Here is a 15,338-nt window from a genome sequence, read left to right on the forward strand (position 1 = left end):
CTTTGCAAAAGAAGACATACAAATGGCACACAGACACATGAAAAAATATTCACCATCACTAGACATCAGTAAGATTCAAATCAAAACCGCATTGAGATACCACCTTACACTTGTTAAAATGGCCAAAATTAACAGGACAGTGAACAACGTGTGCCAGAGAGGATATGGAGAAAGAGGAACACTCTTACACTGTTGGTGGGAATGCAAGTTCATACAGCCAATTTGGAGAGCAGTGTGGAAATTATTTAAGAAATTAAAAATAGAGATTCCCTATGACCCTGCAATTGCACTACTGGGTATTTACCACAAAGATACAGATGTAGTGAACAGAAGGGCCATCTGTACCCCAATGTTCATAGCAGCAATGGCCACGGTCAGCAAACTGTGGAAAGAACCAAGATGCCCTTCAACGGATGAATGGATAAGGAAGATGTGGTCCATACATTCTATGGAGTATGATGCCTCCATCAGAAAGGATGAATACCCAACTTTTGTAGCAACATGGATGGGAGTGGAAGAGATTATGCTGAGTGAAATAAGTCAAGCAGAGAGAGTCAATTATCATATGGTTTCATTCACTTGTGCAGCATCAGGTATAACACGGAGGACATGGGGAGATGGAGAGGAGAAGGGAGTTGGGAGAAATTGGAGGGGGAGATGAACCATGAGAGACTGGGACTCTGAAAAACAAACTAAGAGTTTTGGAGGGGAGTGGGTTGGGACATTGGGTTAGCCTCTTGGTGGGTATTATGGAGGGCATGTATTGCATGGAGCATTGGGTGTGGGCCATAAACAATAAATTATGGAATGCTGAAAAGAAATTTTTAAAAAAGAAAAGGCATAACTAATGTTAAAGCAGGTCATAAGAGTGATATCCTAATCATATGGGACTGATATCTTTAAACAAAGAGGAATAGGCACTAGTGATCTCGCCCTCTCTAGGAGCACACTGAGGAAAAGCCATATGAGGACAGCAGGAAGGTGGCTTTCTGCAAGCCAAGAGAGGTCTCATCAGAAACCAGCTATGAGGGGTGCCTGGGTGGCTCAGTGGGTTAAAGCCTCTGCCTTCGGCTCAGGTAATGATCCCAGCGTCCTGGGATCGAGTCCCACATCGGGCTCTCTGATCAGCAGGGAGCCTGCTTCCCTTCCTCTCTCTCTCTCTCTCTCTCTCACTCTGCCTACTTGTGATCTATGTCTGTCAAATAAATTTAAAAAAAGAAAATCTAAAAAAAAAAAAAAAAAAGAAACCAGCTATGAAAGCATCATAATCTTGGATTTTCTAGCTTCCAGAATGGGAGAAAATAAACCTCTGTTGGCTAAGCAAAAATAGTAGTAGTAGTAGTAGTAGTAGTAGTAGTAGTAGTAGTAGTAGTAGTAGTAAATATTATTATTGTTATTATTATATTAGTAAATAAATTGAGAGGAGGTAAAATTACATTATTGGTATACTAGGCATCTTCCAATTATTTTATTTTTTATTATTTTTTAGGTTATTTGTTTATTTATTTGACAGACAGATATCAAAGTAGGCAGAGAGGCAGGCAGAGAGAGAGATAAAGAGAGAGTGGAGGAATCAGGCTCAGTGCAGAGCAGAGAGCCCGATATGGGGCTCGAACCTAGGACCCTGGGGTCATGGCCTGAGCCAAAAGCAGAGGCTTAACCCACCTAGCAACAAGGTGCCCCAGGCATCTTCCACTTATTTAATTGATGAAGGCACAGGAATAACTGAACCATTTCTGCAGAGTGTGAAGTTGTTAGAAAAATTGAGACTCAAGGGCATTAAAGCATACATAGGGGCTTTAACATGGATTTGTTCACAACAATAGAACTGCAGGACCCTACAGGATACCCCTCTCTTGTCATCCTACCTCTGTTCCTTCCACTGGTACTGGGACCTGTGCTCAGAGGTTCCCGAGGGCCCCACATAACAAGGTACCTCCTCCCCTTCAGGGCTGCTGCTATCACTACATGGTGGTCCGAGTGTCTCACTTAGCAGGTGTTCTGAGCTCTGGGGTGTGCTGGACGAGAGCTCTGTGCTGGAATGTGACCATCGTCCCTCTATCATAACACTCACAGCTCTTTCAACCTTTCCTCCAATAACCTCTGCCCACCAGTCTTCATCCCTGCATCTACCATCTATGCTCCTCCTTCTGGTCTCTTCCATTCACTTCATGAGGATTCACTTCATGAGAAAGAACTCAGTACAGGGTGTTAAGGCAAGTAATCTTGGATATAAATTTAGTACAATTAAACTAATAATCTTGGAAATTAGAAGTTTACATAAGTAACAATATGGAAACCTGGACCTTATTTAATGTAAGATTCTGTGAGTTTACTCTCAGCTATGCACTACAGCCATATGACCAAACCAAAATCAAGTTACAGGACAACTCAGGAACCCCAGCTTAAGGAAATGGTCATTCTTATGTCTGCCCAAACCTGTCCATCCACATCAATTAGTTTTCTATGCACTTGGCCTTGCAGATTGCATACTGTGTAGGTGGGACCATGCAGCATGTGGCCTCAGGCAGTGGCTTCTCCCATGTAGGGCCATGAATGTGAAAGTCATCCATGTTCAGGCTCATGCTTCTATTGTCTTCAACTAGTATTTCAGTGTCTATCCATTCCCTATAAGAAGAAAGCTTAGTGGTGTCCATGATGTTGGACTTACAACAACAGTGCCTCTGAGCATATATGTGCATGTTTTGAGTCCACATGTGCTCTAACTTCACTTAGTTCTGTGGATACAGTTGGTGTCACTGGTCATGAGGTCAAGTGTGTGACCTCCCTCACAAAACAGTGGCCCACATTTTGTACAAGATACCATTTTGCATTCCCACCAGCAGCACCTTGCTCTGTTCTAGTGCCCTTTTTATCCTGGGGAAGTTGTGAAATGCCTTTCCCTTCAACTCTGAATCTTCTCTGTGGCTGGCACAGGGTAACATAGACCGATCTGAAGGAAGGACCTTGATCACTGAACTGGTGCATGTTGGGACACACGCTCCAAATATCCTCTGTAGGGCCCATGGCCAGCTGCCCGAAATGTACACCAGGTACAGATTCATTATTTTGCGTGGAATGTAATTAGGAAATACCTGCTGCAAGGACCCTCATACCCTCCTCTGTGCCCCTTACGGCAGGAATAATTCTGCCACATAAAGAATAATTCCCGTCCTGTACTAACAAGTAAAAACACATCCTTCTCACTAGAGATAGAGACTTTCTATCTGAAGAAGCTGGAGAAGCAGACCTTGCTAATCTTTTACTAATCTCCTACCTCAGGACAAATTATGCCTAGAATTCCGCATTAAGTAAAGCTTCCAAATACCTGTTTTCATTTTCCTATAAATTTCTGACAAATGTGTCATCTCATTGTCCAAACTGTGAAAAAAAATAACTGCCTGCCTATTCATCTCTCTGGGTCTCAGTTTCACTACACTCCTTCTGTGCACATGTAATAAAATGTTGTTTTCTTTCTCCTGTTAATCCGTCTCATGTCAACTTACCTCTTTTTTTTTTAAAGATTTAATTTATTTATTTGACAGAGAGAGATCACAAGTAGACAGAGAGGCAAGCAGAGAGAGAGAGAGGAAAGCAGGCTCGCTGCTGAGCAGAGAGCCCGATGCGGGACTCGATCCCAGGACCCTGAGATCATGACCTGAGCCGAAGGCAGTGGCTTAACCCACTGAGCCACCCAGGCGTCCCTCAACTTACCTCTTTGTCCACCAGAACCTGTAGCTGAGGGAAATTCTTCCATCCCCTCCCCTCACTAGACTCTGCATTCAGCCACAGTGTGCTTTTCAACACAGACACCAGCACTAGACGTGACACCCACAACCCTGTGTGCTGGTTTGAAGACAAGAAATCTGCATTTCTGGCATGAGGGTTCTTGATTTTTAAAAGACCTGTTCTTAAAAAGAAATAAAAATAAAAGACACGCTCTTACATTATCATGAATATAAGCTTGTATTTCCAGTGCATGTTGTGGATTCACTGGGTCAGCCACTGTCTGGAACACTAAGGTCTAAATAGACAAAAGGGCTGGTTTTCCACCAGACTTCTCTTCTTGTCCTCCTATAGTGGTCTGAGTTGGTGCCCAGGCCAACTGGGAGCCCTCCTTACAAGACATTACTGCAGGGTGATCACAGGATGTGGCCACACCCGAATGCATGTGGTATTGGGAAAGTACAAGCCTCTAAGTGTTCTGGAAGGGGAAAGATATGGATATTGGTGTTGGTTCAGTATTTTCTGTAATCATGTGTCTGTGAGGCAAATAGCACACATGTAGATATTCTGGTACAGTTTACAAGATTACCTCCACAAACAAAGCTATCCTAGCTAGAACCTAGAATGAAAATCCTGTTACAAAATTCATATGTTGTACATCTTTCATGAATTATGGGATAAAGTCTTATCCAACGTAAGTTCTGAAACAGTTAATCATGGATTCAAAATAAATTAATTTCTTAATCAATTACTGTTCAAGAAGTTGTGATATTTAATCCAGTGAAATATCAATAGTCTTTTATGTCACTAATATGTTTTAATTTTATACTAGATAGCTGTACAAATAATAAAAATAATCGAAATTTGGTATTATAAAATCTTGAATGAAAATCTCAAGCAGATTGTGACTTTAGGGTGTTTATTATAAGTTATATAGCACAGTATATTTATCTGTTAAATATAATTATGTGAATTGTTTTTGGTTGCAAAATATATAAGCAGTTATGCAAGTAATTCCATTAAGTCTTCTAGAATCTAAAAATATATGGATTTATATGTGTAATAATTCATCAGAAGTTATGAGTAAGTGAGTCATACCAACGATATTACGGGAAGATGGATATTACAATTAGACCATGCACGCAGCATATTTTCTGCCAATGCTTGTATATTAGAACAGAAAGAAATGTATATATAGCTTATAAGAAACACAACTGAGGACAGCCTTCTGATTATGCCCAGAACAAACTGAGAGGTGAGATTTGGGGAACAATGGAGAATACTGAAAGTCCACAGTTGTTCAAGAGAACTCGGTGGTGAGACAGGTAAGTGAGAGAGTCTGTGACGTTCTGCACACCTGGGACTCCTTTTTCATGTTCATCTGGACCAGTGCACCCAACACAAGGAGACTCACAGGGGGCAGGTACATTAGATTAGTAACTGTTCTTAGATATTCCTGAAATGACTGAGATACACGCACAGGACAGCTGCTAACAGACAGAAGACCCCCGAGTGAGTTTCTCTCTTCTTGGGACCAACCATCCCAAGGAGCTTCATGCTTAGGTGAGGACTGGGCCTGATCCTGCTCCACCTACAAGGGCACAGATTCACCTCAGACACAGAAGGTGGATTCCATGCAGAACCCCCTCGGATGTTACAAGAAAAGAAGGACATTGAGTGGAAGGGTCATTCCTGTGACTCCTCTGATGTGTGGAGTTCAGTACTGGTTTCATGGGAAATCAAGAGAGCAAACTTCCCAGAAGTTATTTATGAATTCTCTAGGGGAAATCCTGGCCAGTCGATGGGACAAAAGCAGGGACATGAGAGGAAGTGACAGTATTGTCTCATACAGTAGCTGATACATTAATTTACTTCTGGATCATGGTTTGAGCCATAGATCCCCATTTCAGCCCCACTTTAGGGCTCTGCCATCATGGTAGACATTCATTATTGAGCCTCTCTCCATCTGGCACTTGGTGGAAATCTGGGCAGTATAACAGGGCTCCAGCTCCATGGAGCTCAGGGTCCAGGACAGATTGAGGGAGAAGTCAGAAGAAGGAGAGAGTGAGGTTGGCGTTGGTTTCTGATGGATATTCAAGGGACAGCACAGGGCGGCAAGGATCTGGGGCCTGCCAACTGGATCTCAGGATTCACACGGATTCCCTGTGTGGAAGACAGGAAACACGTCTCAAACACAGTCACCAAGGATGCTTTCATGGACTCTCCCCACCAGAACAGGACCCAGCAGGACAGGGGTGGGTTTCCTTTTCTGAATTATCATCTTACCACTTTCTTGGGGAAGTCTGAGAGCCCCTCATAGCAGATGGGTTGTTTTTCCATCCAGGAAATGGAGCGGTGTCTACAGAGGGGCAGTTCCTCTGTACATGTTGGTGGACACAGGTGATCAGGGTGGACATGTGTCCACCCACATATATGAGCCAGAGGATACACTGGAGCCAGGGGGACAAGAACAGAGCTGGGCAGTCATCTTAGGGAAGCTCATAAACATGGGGGACAGTGTGTGCCCCCTGAGGGCAGAGAACCAGCACTCAACATGCAGAAAGCCTGGGCTGTGCAGGTGCTTCTCAAGGATGATGGGAATTTGCAGCATGTGCTTCTGTGGAGAACGAAAATGGGACATAGAAGAGGTTGATGAAGGGAAGTTCCCAAGAGACTGATGAGATCTCAGCTGTGTGGAGGCAAAGTCATATTCTTGTTGTTGGCCGCACAGAGAATATTAGGTATTAGAGATGGAAGAAAAAAAAAATCCCTGTGGACAGCTGAGAGTCCAGAGAGAAAAACCCTGATCTCAAAAGGAAGCCCTACCCCACTGCACCTGCTCCTGGGTCTGATATCTGCCCTGTGGATCCTGAGTACTGTCTGGTGCCCTGAGAGCCCCTGCAGCTCAGCCCATCCTGTGTCAACAGGGAGGTTTCTGTCCTGGTTCACACTGAAGGTCACCCACTGTGTCTGTTGCACAATAATACACGGCCGTGTCCTCAGCTCTCAGGCTGTTCATCTGCAGATACAGCGTGTTCTTGCCATTGTCTCTGGAGATGGTGAATCGGCCCTTCACAGAGTCTGCGTAGCTTGTGCTACTTCCATCATAGCTAATATATGCGACCCACTGCAGCCCCTTCCCTGGAGCCTGGCGGACCCAGATCATGTAGTAGCTACTGAAGGTGAATCCAGAGGCTGCACAGGAGAGTCTCAGGGACCCCCCAGGCTTCACCAGGTCTCCCCCAGACTCCACCAGCTGCACCTCACACTGGACACCTGCAGACACAAGACATCCTGGTCAGGAAACTGTCACACATCCATGGTTTCTTTCACTCATATCCACTTACGTCCTCAACGTTCTTGTTAACCATGAATTACCTTTTAAAAGAGCAACAAGGAAAACCCAGCCAAGCGCAAAGTCCATGGTGAGTTGTCTGTGTTCTGTCCTGATCACTGAGTGAACACCTGGGTATCCCGGGCCTGGGGCTCCTCTCCCAGCTGCAGAGTCTTGGCTGTGCTGATTAAATCAGCAGAAGGAAGGCCCTATTTGCATGTTCTCTGGCTATATATTCAGCTTGGGGATCTATTCTGACAAAGAGGCAGTGACCCAAGCCATTGTGAATGCCTTTAATTTAGTGCTAATGACCAATTTTGAAAAAAAAAATGGTTTTTTTTTGTTGTTGTTATATAACCTTCCAGGGGGTATACTTGGATTTGTAAGGTATTCATGAGCATATATGGGGTGAGATTGACCCCAGGATATAGGTCAGTTCTTCCCACACAAGAGCTACTGCCCTCCACCCTGAATCATTTGCAGAACAGAGGGTCAGGCTATGAGGAATGTGGAACCCATCCTGTAATGGGGATGGATTGATTTTGCTTATTGTATACTTTACCATAAATACAGAGAAAATCAAAATGGTATAGGTGTATTTTCATGTCTTTAAAATTCACTCTCTCTGCATCCCTCCAGAATCACCTTTGTTATTACCTATCATAAGTTCAATGTGTATATTTGACACGAGATCAATGGCCCACATACAGAGTGTGTGATATATAAACACAGGTGTTACCATCAACATTATTGACAGTGAGTGCATCAATTCTCCCTAAAATTTCCAGCATTTCACCCTGGAATTCCTTCTTCTCTTTCTCTTGTTTACCATATCCCTACATAATTATTTTCCCTTCTCAGGTCACTTTATGCTAGCTTTAATTTTGTAGAATTCATAAATGGTCATTGTACTCTATGTACTATTTTGTGGGGCATCTTTGCCCCAGAATCAATCCTTGTGGATACAGTCGTGTTGTTGTCTGAATCAGGAATCACTGGTTTTAATGACGGACAGCTCTGAAGGCAGCAGTTTGAAGGACCAGCTGGAGGAAGATCTGAAAGAGCAGAATGAAGCCATTTGCTTCAAGCCTCATCCACACACCCTCTTGACCCAGGAGTTCTTTGTTCCAAAAAAAGAGAAAAACTCCCTTGTTGTTCAAGAGTCAGTTCTGCTGGCTGTGGAGAAGAGAACTAAAGACAGAAAGAGGTGGACCAGAGAAGGTTGAGTTAGAAGCTCAGAAAGACGCCTGGGTGGCTCAGTGGATTAAGCCGCTGCCTTCGGCTCAGGGCTCAGGTCATGATCTCAGGGTCCTGGGATCGAGCCCCGCATCAGGCTGTCTGCTCCGCAGGGAGCCTGCTTCCTCCTCTCTCTCTGCCTGCCTCTCTGTCTACTTGTGATCTCTCTGTCAAATAAATAAATAAAAAAAAATCTTAAAAAAAAAAAGAAAGACCTGTCCGTGGAAGATGCGAGGAACCAGGAGGGAAAACAGCATGGGAGGAGCTGTCCTGCTGCAAAAGAAACCTGTGCACAAACAAATCCGACACTCAGGCACCAGGCTGTGGATGTTATGTCACGTGGCCAGCCTCTGACTATGCCCATAACTCCCACATGCTCCACTCAGTTCCACTGCTAACCCCAGCTGTGAGCTGCCGTCACCACCTGGGAACAGCAGCTGCTTTTTGCCTCAAACCAGGAGCCTTCATTCCTTGTCAGCAGTGAATGGATACTGGCCATTACTTATGAACTCTACTCTTTACATAACCTGTTCTTGTGTATGGGGACAGAACAGCACCCATATTCTGCCCAGGCCAGTTCTAGTCACCATATAAGGTAGTCAATCTATCAGGCATTCTTTCCATTATTTCATGCAGTGAACGTTATGAAGAGGCCATTGTAGTCTCAGTGATGATGACAAAAAAAAAAAAAAAAAAGAAAAGAAGACATGATTTCCAGATCCCGACCATTCTGAAGACACACAAATGAATACAAAATGCAGATCCTTTATTATTTACCCAGAAGTCTAGTGTACAGTTCTGTAACTGTTCGTGTAATTCATTAACGAATATTTATTTGGTTCTAACTGCACAAACTGTAGCCCTGCCTGGTCTCTGTGAATACAGCAATGAACATAAATAGAAGAGCTTGCTTTCATGGGGCTTACCTTTGAGGAGGGAAGACAGACCATAAGCCAGTAACAATCCTCGCTTTCTCCACATGGTAAAGGATTTTCTGTCTGACTCTGGTGTGGAGACTAGTTAGGCGTGGGATAGGGACATGGGAGCTTGGAATCTGGAAGGTGAGGAGATTTTTGCTGGTGTCCGAGTAAAAACTGATAGGAGCTCAGTCCAGGGTGGCAGCAGTGAAGGGGTGAGAAATGGTTGGATTCTGAGTGTGTCTTGAGCTTGTAACTGGCAAGCCTTCCTGACTAATTGGCCATGGAGTGAGAGAAAGAGGTAGTTAAGGAGGGCACTCTGCTATCAGCCCCAGAGTTCGGGGTCTCCCTCCTTCATCCTGTGAGAAGGGCCATTCCACTCCAGTCCTCGTATCTCTTTTGGATTCCTGGAGGGTTTGTTCACTGTGCCTAATTATCTCTGGCTTTGCTGTTTCTCCTTCTGTCCATGTTTTTGTCCTTTCTGTCTGTCTATCCTCTCTAACATTCTCATCCCCACCCTGCATCTTGTATTAACAGTTCTCTCTTGCATCACTATCATTCATGTATTTCCATCTGGTTTAATTTTTGTAATTTAATTTGCCCACTTTTTATTTTTGCTTCATTCATGTAGGAGAACAAATGTAGCCCTCATGCTGAGGTTTCTGGAAATATTGTCCTTGAGAAGTATGGATGGGGAGGATATTTCTACCTCTTTTTCTCCATTACAAACTACCCCTTCCAGACAGAACCATGATGACATGGTCATGTGTGACTGTCCAGAGGGTTTACATTACTTCAGTGCAAGCAGTTTAGAATTGAGACATGGGTATCCATTGCCTCCTTCTTCCCAGAGTCCCTCTGCTTCTGAGTGACCATCTATGTCTCCTCATGATGGTCTGCCTAGAATTGGGTTCTCTCTCTCAGGACCACGTCGGATTACCTTCCTGTATGGTGCAGCCTCCCCTTTGTTCTGAAGCTCAAAATCTGCACTTTTATCTACCAGAGAATGTCAGAGTCTTCTCTTTTTAGGCCATATCCTCGAGGGAGCTTGTCCTGGTACACTCAGAGGTCATTCTGGAATTTTCCTGAGCAATGAACATATCATCTGATAGGAATTTACTGACTTTTCCTGAGAAATACATCTGTCACTCTAGCTTATCCATTTTGCAAAGCCTAGCTCATGCACATATGTAGATTGTTAGAATTCCCACAATTTCTGGGAAGGATCCTCTGTTGTTCCAAACCTCACTTCTGTTTTGTTCTATCAAGAGGTTCTCCACAGTGTTTCCCTGACAAGTGGAGCTTTGCTTGATAAACAGGTCTCCACTGGAGCTGCTCCAGTGTTTAATGGAGAGGAGACCTGTAAACCTCGTTGGAACACAAGATAAGATGTGACTGATTAATGTCAGACGGGAAAAGTACTGTGGGAGCGTAGAAATCCATGTTGGAGGTGAGATTTAAGTTCTTAAAGATGTTTCTTTCTTTTTAAAGTAAAAACTACCAAAATACAATATGTTTGTATAATTAATATAATATAGACCTTAAAAAAGAATCACTGGTTTTAATAATTAGCACCTTTCCAAAGAATGGACATAGCCGGATTTTATTTTTTTAAGAAGTTGTTTGGGGGTCGAATTGTTTCCAGTGTCTGTTATTACAATGAAGTTGCTTCTCCCACTAGATATGTAGCTGAGGAGCTCAGAAAATGTATTATTTATATGCTTTCCACAATAACCATGAACCTGAACAAGATGCAGAGTAATAATTTTGCATCATATTTGAGTTTCTCTGCTCTGTTTGGTTTCTACTTTACATAGGTGTTTTTGCATGCTCAATTTCAATCATGGGAATATAAATAAAACATAATTAATATTAGGAAGTTTCTGTGAAGATGTTATAAGGACACGTGTAATATGTTTATATCATAAGTTTAAGGCATTTTTGGAAAAGTTTGATGCCCATAACTATACTAGATGCTAACCATGGAGCAGAAATCCAGGGTATCATTTATAGCAATGGACTAAAGAATCCACATATAATTCAAATCCCTGTCCATTAAGGGAGTTGGTGAGTCTAATTTTATGTGGCAATGATATCAGCCTGTGGACAGAATCTTATTTCTGATGTGGGATCGGAGTTTCTGTGTCAATGAGACAATTCTGGTCAGGGAGACAGGAGAAGGTCTGTTGGGACATTCCTTCTTCTCCCAAAGTTACCTTCAGAAGAATCTCTCTCATGGGGAGGAGTCAAGATGGCGGAGAAGTAGCAGGCTGAGACTACATCAGGTAGCAGGAGATCAGCTCAATAGCTTATCTAAACATTGCAAACACCTACAAATCCAACAGGAGATCAAAGAGAAGAACAGCAATTCTAGAAACAGAAAATCAACCACTTTCTGAAAGGTAGGACTGGCAGAGAAGTGAAACCAAAATGACAGGAAGATAGACCTCAGGGGGAGGCGCTGGCTTCCGGCAAGCTGTGGAGCAATGGAGCACTAAATCAGGACTTTTAAAAGTCTGTTCCACTGAGGGACATTGCTCCAGAGGCTAAACCGGGGTGAAGCCCACATGGGGTCAGCGTGGCCCCAGGTCCCGCAGGGTCACAGAAGGATCGGGGGTGTCGAAGTGTCACAGAGCTTGCAGGTATTAGAACAGGGAAGCTGGCTACAGAGACACAGCTGAGGACTGAGCTCTTAGCTCGGGGTTACCTTGAACCAGTCGCAGGCTGGGTGAGCTCAGAGCGTGGCTGGAGGCCGGGGATATGGGAGTGATTGGGTGCTGTTCTCTGGGAGTGCAATGAGGACTGGGGCCCTGGGCTCTTGGCTCCTTCAGGCCGGAGACTGGGAGGACACCATTTTCATTCCCATCGCCCGGAACTCTCTGGAAAGTGTTCAGGGAACAAAAGCTCCTGAAAGTGAACTTGAGTGGATTACTTAGTCTTGCCCCCAGTAAGGGCAGTGCAATTCCTCCTCAGGCAAAGACATTGAGAGTCATTACAACAGGCCCCTCCCCCAGAAGGTCAACAAAAAATCCAACCAGGACAAAGTTCATCTACCAAGGAAAGCAGGTTCAATACCTAGGACAGCAGTGGAATTCCAGAAGGGGAGAAACCAAAGCATGGAACTCATGTCTTAGTCCCCATGATTCTTTCATCTTGTAGTTGATTCAATTTTTTTTCAACTTTTTTCTTCTTCTGCTAAATTTTTTTAAACTTTTAACCTTTTCTTTTTTAACGTTTTTTGACTAGTTTATCTAATATACATATTTTTCTTTCTTTTTTATATTTTTCCTTTATTAGTTTTCTTTTTTTTGTCTGAACCTCTTTTTATCCCCTTTCTCCCCCCCACAATTTGGGGTCTCTTCTGATTTGGTTAAAGTGCATTTTTCTGGGGTCTTTGCCACCCTTTTAGTATTTTATTTGCTCCTTCATATCCTCTTATCTGGACAAAATGACAAGGCAGAAAAATTCACCACAAAAAAAAAAAAAAAAAAAAAAAAAAAAAAAAAAGAACAAGAGGCAGTACCAAAGGCTAGGGACATAATCAACACAGACATTGGTAATATGTCAGATCTAGAGTTCAGAATGACGATTCTGAAGGTTTTAGCCTGGCTCGAAAAAGGCATGGAAGATATTAGAGAAACCCTCTCTGGAGATATAAAAAGGCTTTCTGGAGAAATTAAGGAACTAAAATCTAACCAAGTTGAAATAAAAAAAGCTATTAATGAGGTACAATAAAAAATGGAGGCTCTCACTGCTAGGATAAATGAGGCAGAAAAGAGAATTAGTGATATAGAAGACCAAATGACAGAGAATAAAGAAGCTGAGCAAAAGAGGGACAAACAGCTACTGGACCATGAGGGGAGAATTCGAGAGATAAGTGACACCATAAGACGAAACAACATTAGAATAATTGGGATTCCAGAAGAAGAAGAAAGAGAGAGGGGAGCAGAAGGTATATTGGAGAGAATTATTGGAGAGAATTTCCCTAATAAGGCAAAGGGAACAAGCATCAAAATCCAGGAGGTTTAGAGAACCCCCCTCAAAATCAACAAGAATAGGTCCACACCCCATCACCTAGTAGTAAAATTTACAAGTCTTAGTGACAAAGAGAAAATCCTGAAAGCAGCCCGGGAAAAGAAGTCTGTAACATACAATGGTAAAAATATTAGATTGGCAGTAGATTTATCCACAGAGAACGGGCAGGACAGAAAAAGCTGGCATGATATATTCAGAGCACTAAATGAGAAAAACATGCAGCCAACAATACTATATTCAGCTAGGCAATCATTGAAAATAGAAGAAGAGATAAAAAGCTACCAATTCAAACAAAAACTGAAAGAATTTATAAACTCCAAAATGAGCTCTACAGAAAATATTGAAAGGGGTCCTCAAAGGAAAGAGAGAGCCTAAAAGTAACAGACTAGAAAGGAACAGAGATAATATGCAGTGACAGTCACCTTACAGGCAATACAATGGCACTAAATTCATATCTCTCAATAGTTACCCTGAATGTTAATGGGCTAAATGCCCCAATCAAAAGACACAGGGTATCAGAATGGATTAAAAAAACAAAACCATCTATATGTTGCCTACAAGAAACTCATTTTAGACTCAAAGAAACCTCCAGATTTAAGGTGAGGGGGTGGAAAACAATTTACCATGCTAAAGGACAACAGAAGAAAGATGGGGTATTAATCCTTATATCAGATCAATTAGATTTGAAGCCAAAGCCTATAACTAGAGATGAGGAAGGACACTATATCATACTCAAAGGGTCTGTCCAACAAGAAGATCTAACAATTTTAAATATCTATGCCCCTAACGTGGGAGCAGCCAACTATATAAACCAATTAATAACAAAATCAAAGAAACACATCAACAATAGTACAATAATAGTAGGGGACTTTAACACTCCCCTCACTGAAATGGACAGATCATCCAAGCAAAAGCTCAACATGGAAATAAAGGCCTTAAATGACACACTGGACCAGATGGACATCACAGATATATTCAGAACATTTCATCCCAAAGCAACAGAATACACATTCTTCTCTAGTGCACATGGAACATTCTCCAGAATAGATCACATCCTGGGTCCTAAATCAGGTCTCAACCGGTATCAAAAGATTAGGATTATTTCCTGCATATTTTCAGACCAAAATGCTCTGAAGCTAGAACTCAATCACAAGAGGAAATTTGGAAAGAACCCAAATACATGGAGACTAAACAGCATCCTTCTAACGAATGAATGGGTCAACCAGGAAAATAAAGAAGAATTGAAAAAATTCATGGAACCAAATGATAATGAAAACACAACGATTCAAAATCTGTGGGACACAGCAAAGGCAGTCCTGAGAAGAAAATATATAGCAGTAAAAGCCTTTCTCAAGACACAAGAAAGGTCTCAAGTACACAACCTAACCCTACGCCTAAAGGAGCTGGAGAAAGAACAAGAAAGAAACCCTAAACCCAGCAGGAGAAGAGAATTCATAAAGATCAGAGCAGAAATCAATGACATAGAAACAACAACAACAAAAAATAGAATAAATCACCAAAACTAGGAGCTGGTTCTTTGAAAGAATCAATAAGAATTATACACCCATGGCCAGACTTATCAAAAAGAAAAGAGAAAGGACCCAAATAAATAAAATCATGAATGAGAGGAGAGATCACAACTAACACCAAAGAAATACAGACAATTATAAGAACATACTATGAGCAACTCTACGACAAAAAAAAAATTTGACAATCTGGAAGAAATGGATGGATTCCTAGAGACATATAAACAACCACAACTGAACCAGGAAGAAATAGAAAACACGAACAGGCCCATAACCAGTAAGGAGATTGAAACAGTCATCAAAAATCTCCAGACAAACAAAAGCCCAGGGCCAGACAGCTTCCCAGGGGAATTCTAACAAACATTTAAAGAAGAACTAATTCCTATTCTCCTGAAACTGTTTCAAAAAATAGAAATGGAAGGAAAACATCCAAACTCATTTTATGAAGCCAGCATCACCTTGATCCCCAAACCAGGCAAGGATCCCACCAAAAAAGAGAAGTACAGACCAATATCCTTGATGAACACAGATGCAAAAATTCTCACCAAAATACTAGCCAATGGG

The 15,338-nt window shown here is 42.4% G+C and overlaps 2 gene segments (V, D, J or C); both read right to left on the reverse strand.

Annotated features, from left to right (window-relative positions):
* Window positions 1-15,338, reverse strand: part of LOC123943474 — a 1,358,446-nt gene that overhangs the window by 1,298,082 nt on the left and 45,026 nt on the right.
* Window positions 4,727-7,255, reverse strand: LOC123943493. The segment is given in 3 exon segments: window positions 4,727-4,754; window positions 6,692-7,002; window positions 7,105-7,255. Coding segments are annotated over 3 exon segments (366 nt in total).

The sequence above is a fragment of the Meles meles genome, chromosome 6 (genome assembly GCF_922984935.1).
Source record: "Meles meles chromosome 6, mMelMel3.1 paternal haplotype, whole genome shotgun sequence".
Classification (NCBI taxonomy): Eukaryota; Metazoa; Chordata; class Mammalia; order Carnivora; family Mustelidae; genus Meles; species Meles meles.